Source organism: Helianthus annuus, chromosome 11 (genome assembly GCF_002127325.2).
Source record: "Helianthus annuus cultivar XRQ/B chromosome 11, HanXRQr2.0-SUNRISE, whole genome shotgun sequence".
NCBI lineage: Eukaryota > Viridiplantae > Streptophyta > Magnoliopsida > Asterales > Asteraceae > Helianthus > Helianthus annuus.
The window spans coordinates 176,191,845-176,201,587 of NC_035443.2; the positions used below are offsets into that span (position 1 = coordinate 176,191,845).

The 9,743-nt window shown below is 41.2% G+C and overlaps 1 protein-coding gene across 1 annotated transcript; it reads right to left on the reverse strand.

Moving 5' to 3' along the window:
- Window positions 1-3,861: 3,861 nt before the first annotated feature.
- On the reverse strand, window positions 3,862-8,520 carry LOC118484191. The gene is made up of 4 exons (XM_035980179.1): window positions 8,488-8,520; window positions 6,093-6,687; window positions 5,350-6,038; window positions 3,862-5,181 (listed from the first exon to the last, which is right to left on the reverse strand). The coding sequence occupies exons 1-4, from the start codon at window positions 8,518-8,520 to the stop codon at window positions 3,862-3,864; spliced, it is 2,637 nt and encodes an 878-aa protein (XP_035836072.1).
- Window positions 8,521-9,743: the final 1,223 nt, after the last annotated feature.

The following is a 9,743-nucleotide window of genomic DNA, read 5'->3' on the forward strand; positions in this document are numbered from 1 at the left end:
TAAACTGAGAAAAGAATATCTTGAGTATATCATGAAAGAAAAATTTTATCCTGCTGAAGAAAACCAATTTAAAGAATGGCCAATAGTTGCTTTAAAGCATGAGGCAGACAGAATTGAAAGGATTAAAAATGATCCAAGAAAGAAGAAGACTGCTCCAAATTGGAACAAATACAAAAAGCTCATTGCTGGCCTAACATCTGAGTACAAAAGAAAGAAACAGGAGCTGGTGGATGCAAAGGTGGACACTGCCACTGCCATAGCAAAATGGACAAAGCAGTACACTGTCACACCCCGATTTCCACGTGTCACCGGTGGGCCCGGTGTGGGGTACAGTGACGTAGTTGGCATTGTCATAGACAATCAACACAATATAATAATGCACAGCGGAAGCAGAATAGAAACATCTCAACTTTAAATAAAGTGCAATAATAAATATCACAGTAGTTGAAATGGATCCACAGGCGGATCAAATAAAATAAGATAAAAATAGTTCAACAGATATATTGTCGTCCGAGCTTGCGAGACTATAGTGGACGCTCTTAGGAAACAACCAGCCTATTTCCGTATAGTACCTGCACTTAACCTTTTGGGAAAAATACGTCAGTTTACACTGGTAAATACAAATCAACCGACTCATTTTGAAAATGATTGAAAATTGATTTAAATGCACAAGGCATAAATATTTTTATTAACTTGGGATAATTATATAATATAAACTTGTGAACGATTTACATGCACTTTTATCTCTGGTGGCCCGGGATCTACTGTCCGGGCTAGAGATTAAATGACACACCACATTAAAGAGTTATACACGTCGGGTGTACGCCTACACCCCGTGCTCTGGTCGTGGCCATCTCGTAAGATAATGCCAAGGATATCCGGGACATGGTCAATAACCCCCCAAAGCCTTTAAGTAAGACAAAACTGTTTAAACGAAGTCGCACAAGCTATTCAAGACTGTACACCTATAAGGCGCAGGACTTGTGCGCCCGATCAAGCGGTATTTTAAATACCGTACCCCAAGCCCGTATAGGGAAAATAAGTCAAAATGTATTTACCTGAGCAAGTATAAGTCACAAATGCTAAGTGTTGGTAGCTTTTACCGGGCCTCCTAATCTGGAACAAAGGTTTATAATTAACCTATTAGATTCCTAACGGCCTTTTATTTAAGCTTAAGCTTTGACCGGTTAGTTTTAGGAATGATACGGTTTACGCACGATTAAGCGAAAGACCGGATAGAATGTGATTTAGACCCGACAAGTTTGAATACTTGTATAATATGGGTATACTAAATACATTCTGGATTTTGAAATAAAAATGATATCGTTTGACCCGTTTCGGTCAATTTACGCAAACTAGTTACGTAAACCGAACCGAACGCGAAAAGGACGATACGGGTAGTCAAATGATTCAAATGCAAGTTCCCTGAGATAATATGCTTAAAATATGATATTATATCAGTAAGTTATGTTCTATATTGCCCGGAATAATTTTAAACCCAATTTATGCCTTAGAAGGGCATTTTGGTCATTTAAAAGATAATAAAAGGGTAAAATTAGAAATCTGAGTTTCGGGTCTGGTTCATACAGTAAATATACTTAATATAACATATTATATCAGTAGGGTATGACCCATATACCAAATATATCATTTAAAACCAAACTATGCACCGTAGGGGTAATTTAGTAATTTCACAAGGGCTAAAAATGCCAAAACTGGAAATCTGAGTTCATATACTTATACTTACTGTTTTTATATGAAAATATGCTAAACACATCAGTAGGTATAGGTCTTATATGTTTAAAACAAGTATAACGCTCACTATGCGCGTAAAACGCTAAATATGCGATTTAAGGGCGTTTTCGGGTTTTCAAATTAAATCTGAGATTTTTATATTTCCAGAATACTTAAAATAATTTATTCATCATATAAAATCAGTAGAAAAAGGTTTCGGGTCAAAAGGATGTGTAAAACTCATTTTATGGCTAAAACGGTCAAAACCGACATAAGCCGAAATGACTAGGCGATCTAGGATCCGTTCAGCCAAAAATTAATTAAAAATCATCAAAATTCCCAGAATATTATATTACTTCTGTTGGTAAAAAGTTTTGTACCAAAACGTGGCCAGAAACGGGTTCTATGCGAAAAGGACCGTTTATGTAAATTTATAATATAGTTTTACGCTAATGGCCATAACTCACAATCTGGACCACCAACTGATCCGAAACTTTCGGTGCAAGTTCATATATTAGAAATAAAGATTTCTATCCTTTCATTTTTCCAAAAATCCCGTTTTAAATCGAAAAGGGCAAAATAGTCAACTTTATGCATAAACCGGAAACATGCATTCGAATAGGCTAAGCATAGACTCAATCAAGGAAAATTCCAGAAAGTTTAACTAAAATAAAAAATAGTCAAAATACTTTCCAATACAGATCTCGAACATGCATGTACGAATCCGAATCGATAGTCTACGAAATAATCGTTTTACAAGACTTTCGGTTCCGATTCGTGGCTATACTATAGATTGTCGAGTTGATGATGATTAAAACACATTCTTATATGTAATACAAGTTACTTATGATGATCAATCAGATTTCATGTCTAATATATTAACATTCAAGCTTATTTTTGCGAAAATCAATTCTGTTGACTTTTTAGAAACATGTTTGACTCGACATTTAGCATGCATGTAGTGGGAATCAGAGAGTACCCTTTAGAGGGTTTGTTTCCCACATAAATACCAATCTATAACAAGTTTCAATTCGAGAAATGACTGAAAGAAATTTGTTTAATCAGAAAGTCAAAGGTTATGAACACCCAGTTTGACTTTTAGCAATAAACACAACAAGAACAGATTAAAGAACGAATTGAAAGCTTACAAGAGTCCTATAGGTGTTTAGTGAACACTAGGATCGGCCTTGAGGATCAGATTAACTCCAGAAGTCTGCCTTGAAGTTCTTGAATGTTGAGAGCACTTTGGTTACTAATGCAAATGTCCAAGAATGAGCTCAATAATCTGATTTATGGTGTTTTCCAGAGGTTATAGATAGCACACTGTTGCTATAGCCATGCAAGCAATCCTATTGGAGCTTTTGGAGGCGAGTTATAGCTGTATGGCACTTGAAATCGGACCCAAATCAACCCATTTTCGATTTTCTGTCGCTGGGCAACCCACGCGGCCCGCTTGGGCTTTCCCAGGCGGGTCGCCTGACCCTGGTTCAGCCAAAATAAGTTTCATGTATTGACAGCTTTGACCCCTGAACTTGTACGCGATGTTTCGGCTACTTTTCTCGACCCGTAAACCCCCAAACTTGGTTTCTAAGGACCTTAGGACTTTTACCAACATGGTAATGTCCTCGGATAACTTTGCGCTCAACCGAAAAGCCATGAAATTCGACGTTGACGCTTTTAGTCCTTTAAGTACGGTTTTGGCCATAACTTTCTCATACGTTGACGAAACTTCATGAAATTTTTACCACATATTCTAGTGAGTATATTTTAGCTATACAAAGCTTCGGGTCTGCCAAAAGTTCACTCAGAGGTATAAATTCAACATGTTGACACTTTTGGCCCCTATAGTTTACAATACTTCACTTTTGTGCAATTTCCGCGTCGTATGATCCATGAACCATCCGTTAAAGGTTATAAACATTATGTGGGGTTATCATAGAGCCTATTTATCCATTGTTGACACTTTGGACCCTTACGTTCCATAGTTTTCACTGTTTGTCACTTTTAGTCCCTCTAAAGTATGTTTTCACATAACGGAACCTTATGACACGTGTCAAGACATTATTGGACGAAATTTTTCGAGGTGTTACATCCTCACCCCCTTAAAAGAAATCTCGACCCCGAGATTTATTCAAACAACTGGGGATATTTTTCTTTCATCGTGGATTCCACTTCCCACGTGTATTCGGGACCTCTACGGGCATCCCACTTGACCTTAACAATAGGCACGTGCTTCCTTCGAAGCTTCTTTACCTGTCGATCCTCAATCGACAAAGGTTTTTCCACAAACTTCAGACTTTCGTCTATGTGTATATCTGTATGCGGTATAACCAGTGAATCGTCAGCGAAACACTTCTTCAAATTACAGATATGGAACACATTATGAATGGCACTAAGCTCTTCAGGCAAGTTTAACTTGTAAGCGACTGACCCGACACGTTCGATTATCTCGAAAGGTCCTATATATCTCGGGCTTAGCTTGCCTTTCTTTCCAAATCGCAATACACCCTTCCAAGGTGATACCTTAAGCAACACTTTTTCACCCACCTCAAAGTGAAAATCTTTGCGCTTAGGATCCGCATAACTTTTCTGCCTATCCCTGGCAGCTTTCAAACGATCACGGATCTGAACGATCTTGTCTGTCGTCTCAAAGACGATATCTGGTCCAGACAGCTGGACATCTCCAACTTCTGCCCAACAAATGGGCGATCTACACTTTCTACCGTATAGGGCCTCAAAAGGCGCAGCCTTTATGCTGGAATGGTAGCTATTGTTGTAGGAGAATTCAATCAATGGTAAGTTCTTATCCCAACTACCACCTAAGTCGATCGCACATGCACGAAGCATGTCTTCCAGAGTTTGAATAGTACGCTCACTCTGACCATCAGTCTGAGGATGGTAAGCCGTACTAAAATTCAAACGAGTGCCCAACGATTGTTGGAAACTCTTCCAAAAATGCGACGTATATCTAGTATCTCTATCAGAGATAATAGATATAGGTATACCATGTAGCGCTACTATCTTATCGACGTATAATTGAGCTAACATATCTGAGCTATACGTCTCTTTGATGGGTAGAAAATGAGCTGACTTAGTCAGTCTGTCTACTATGACCCATATGGTATCATTTCCCTTTTTCGTCTTTGGTAACTTGGTGATGAAATCCATTGTCACCATTTCCCATTTCCACTTGGGAATTTCAGGTTGCTGAAGCAAACCTGACGGCTTCTGATGCTCAGCCTTGACTTGCGCACAAGTCAAACATTTGGCCACATACTCGGCCACGGACTTTTTCAAACCAATCCACCAGTAGTTTGATTTCAAATCCTGGTACATCTTATCGGCTCCAGGATGAACGGAATATTTAGAGCTGTGGGCTTCCTGGAGGATCACATCCCGAAGTCCTCCATAAACTGGAACCCATATTCGTCCGTTTAGTCGTAGCATTCCATCTTTGTCGTGGGATAACTGCTCCTCAGTTACTCCCAACTTTTCTGCAGGATAGTTAGCTTCCAGCACAGCTTCCTTCTGTGCAGCTAACACCCTTTCATTCAAATTATTTCTTATCTCAATGCGCTTGGCATTGATTCTGATTGGCTTCACCCTTTCCTTTCTACTTAAGGCGTCGGCAACCACATTTGCCTTGCCTGGATGGTATCGTATCTCACAGTCATAGTCATTGAGAGTTTCCATCCATCGCCTTTGTCGCATGTTCAATTCCTTCTGATTGAACAGATGCTGAAGACTCTTGTGATCCGAATAAATTATGCACTTGGTTCCATACAAGTAATGTCTCCATAGCTTCAAAGCAAATACAACTGCACCCAATTCCAAATCGTGGGTGGTGTAGTTCTTCTCGTGCACCTTGAGCTGTCGAGAAGCGTAGGCAATGACTTTGCCTTTCTGCATGAGTACACAGCCCATGCCAGTATGTGATGCATCACAATACACCACAAATTCATCTATACCATCGGGCAACGTCAATACTGGCGCATTGCTCAGCTTCTGCTTCAGAATGTCAAAGGATTCCTGCTGCTTAGGGCCCCAATCAAACTTAATCTTCTTACGGGTCAATGAAGTTAGGGGCGCAGCAATCCTTGAGAAGTTCTCGATGAATCTTCTATAGTATCCTGCCAATCCGAGGAAACTGCGAATCTCAGTAGGCGTCTTCGGCTCCTGCCAATTCATGACTGCTTCGACTTTAGCGGGATCTACTTGGATACCACGCTCGCTTACAACATGTCCAAGGAATTGGACTTCTCGAAGCCAAAATTCACACTTCGAGAATTTGGCATAAAGCTTCTCTTGATACAGAAGTTTGAGAATACAACGAAGGTGTTTCTCATGGTCAGCTTGGCTCTTCGAATAGATAAGGATGTCGTCAATAAAGACAATGACGAATTTATCTAAATAAGGTTTGCAGACGCGATTCATGAGATCCATGAACGCGGCTGGTGCGTTAGTGAGCCCGAACGGCATCACTAGGAACTCGTAATGTCCATAACGAGTCCTAAACGTGGTCTTGTGTACGTCTTCGTCCTTGACCTTTAACTGGTGATAACCTGACCTCAGGTCAATCTTGGAGAAGTAACTTGCTCCTTGCAACTGGTCGAACAGATCGTCGATCCTGGGTAACGGATACCTATTCTTGATAGTGACCTTGTTAAGCTCACGGTAATCGATGCACAGACGCATCGAGCCATCCTTCTTTTTAACGAACAAGATTGGCGCTCCCCAAGGAGACGAGCTAGGTCTAATAAAACCTTTGGCTAAAAGCTCATCCAACTGCGTCCTCAACTCCTTCATCTCCGTTGGTGCCAATCTGTATGGTGCTCTTGCTACAGGTGCTGCACCTGGTATAATGTCTATCCGGAACTCCACTTGTCTATCCGGTGGCAACCCGGGTAGCTCTTCAGGAAAAACCTCAGGATATTCCGAAATAATAGGGATATCCTCAATCTTCGGCTTCGGCTCATCTATGGTAACTTGTGCCATATAGATGACACATCCCTTCTGCATGCATCTGGATGCTTTGAGCATGGACACTTGCTCCGACAATCCATGCTGGGTATCTCCTTGAATAGTAAGTGACTCACCAGACGGAGTCTTCACTATCACCTGCTTTCTATTGCACAGAATCTGGGCTTGGTTACTCGACAACCAATCCATGCCTATCACTATGTCGAATCCAGCTAACTTAAAGGGAAGCAAGGATAACGGGAAGGAATGATTCCTAATGGATATAACACATCCATCTAGAACAGTTGAGGCGGTTTCTATGGTTCCATCGGCTAATTCCACCTCATATTTCACACTTAAGGTTTTAACAGGAAGGTTCAACAGTTTACAAAACTTATCATCTACAAACGACTTATCAGCCCCCGAATCAAACAAAACTCTAGCAAAAACATCATTTACAAGAAACGTACCGGTAATGACGTTATCGTCAAGGACTGCTTCCTTTGCGTCCATTCTGAAGACTCTCGCATTAGTCTTCTTCCCATCATCAGCTTTCTTCGCATTCTTTGGGCAGTTGGGCCGAATATGCCCTTTCTCGTTGCAACCAAAACAGGTTGCATCCTTCATTTTCTTGCAATCCACAGCTTTATGATCTGTGGACTTGCAGATTCCACATCGTTTCTCCGAAGACTGGGATTTTGTCTCTAACCGACACCTCCCAAAGTGGTGTCTCCTACAAACCTTGCATCTGGGTTTCTCACCCGACTGATGATCACTTTTCCTAGACCCCGACCCTTTCCTGTGGTCGTTGTTCCCTCTATGTCGCTTTTCAGATCTTCGTGAGGTGTCATCCTCACGTTTCCGTTTGTTTTCCTCAGAGCTCTTCATGGCTCTCAATCTTACCACGTCTTGAGTGAGGGAGAGGGATAGATCTGCTACGGATCTAAATGTAGTAGGTCTGGAAGCTTTGACACTCGCCTTTATCTCCGGTGCCAGACCCCCAATAAATCGAGCAATCCTACGCGGCTCCGGGGTCACCAGATAAGGCACTAAACGAGACAACGTGTTGAACGTAGTAAGATACGCTTGACAATCGAGGTTCTTCATGACTAAGGATACAAAATCCGATTCGATTCGCTCGACCTCGTGCTGCGAACAGAAGTTCTCTTTAATCAGGGCCACAAACTGTTCCCATGACAAACCGTACAGTGTGGCCTTACCGGCAGCTTGTAGGAGTGACTTCCACCATGCTAATGCATCTCCCTTGAATGACTGGGACACGTACTTCACGACGTCCCTATCAGCACACCCGCTGATATCAACCACAGTATCCATCTCATCAATCCACGTCATGCAATCGACGGCTCCCTTTTCCCCAGTGAAATCTCTGGGCTTGCAAGATACAAAATACTTGTACGTACAGGACCTGCTGTACGTGTCATGTTTCAGCTTAATCTCCTGCTTTGGGACGCTGCTGTGGTTGGAGGAATGATTATCATCCTCAGCTTTCTTCGGCTCACTCTTTTTAGATGGCGGCTTACTATGAGCCTCAGAATGAGTCTTGGGCTTTGCGTGCGTTTCTGTTCGGGTCCTACTCCGAGTACCACTAGATTCCCTGAATTGCCTATCCATAGCTTTGGCAACAGCGTTATCTATCAGTGCTTGCAACTCTGCACCGGTAACGTGAATCTTTGCATTATCTGAGTGTTCCCCAGAATGACTGTTGGTCTCCTCCGATTTGGCCATTGTAGCTTTAAGCTACAATAAAGGACAAGGTCTAATTTAGAACCTAACAGTATCATCGTTCTTAAACGACTTATTAACCATGGTATCAAGAACCTTAGCAGTTAATTTAATAAATTTCATTCAGGCTCTTATTAGCAATCAAGGAATGAAAATATATATATTGGCACCATAGGCCTAGTCACAAGGACAATCACTAAATTATAAATTTAGATTTTTTTATAGGATTATAAATTGTAATATTAAACAAATAATCCTTTACTAGGCAGAGAGTCATAAACTACAACTGCCACTATATAACATAGTTATAACCCGTAGGTATCAAGTCATAAACAGACTTGTGTACAGATAAAATCTGTAGATATTTCTTTTCTTGGCAGGGAGTTATAAACCACAACTGCCACTATATGACATAGTCATAACCCGTAGGTATCAAGTCATTAATAGACTTGTATACAGATAGAATCTGTAGATAATTTATTAAAAAGGGTGACGTGGGTGATTTTACGAATCACGCTTAGTCAAGAATGTTAACATGTTTTCAGATGTTAACAGGGAGTTGAATCTTTTCAACCAGGTTTTACCATCAGGGCCAGGCCTGTTAATAAGGCATTCAAGCTAGGTTATACCTTACTAAGATTCTTATAAATGGCAAATCAAATAAAAAAATTGATTTTTTTTTCCATTATTTTAGTATTATATTCATGCATATAAATAAAATGAGAAATGCAAATTAACTATCTCAAATTTTTAAATAAAGTGCTAGTACATCTATGCCCTAAACGGGACTTTGAAATAACATGAATAACATGAATAACATGAATAACATGAATAACATGCCCGCGCAGGGGCTAAACAAGTAACATCAATAAAGAAAATAAAATAAAGCAAACCCACGCAGGGGTCAACAGAACAGCATACCCTCGCAGGGGTAGAATAAGAAGATATACCCACGCAGGGGTAGAGTACAAGGATAGATGTCCACGCAGGGACATGAGTACATGAGACAGTAATCGAAGGATTCAATGATCCCTCTTGCTCTTACCCTTGAGCAGGTCAAACACCTTCTTGAACATGCCACGGTTGTGACGGCGATCATTTTGCAACTCCCGTCGCATGCTATCAATCCCATGCAGGATCTCCTGAACCTGCGGCGGCGACATCATAGGCGCCGGTGGCGGTGGCTGGAAGTGCTGCGGCTGCGGCGGCTGGTACGGCTGCGGCTGCGGTGGCTGTTGGTAACCCGGAGGGTAACCAAAAGTAGACTGCCCAGCAGTCCAAGTGTCTCCCAAAGGACCACTAGGAGG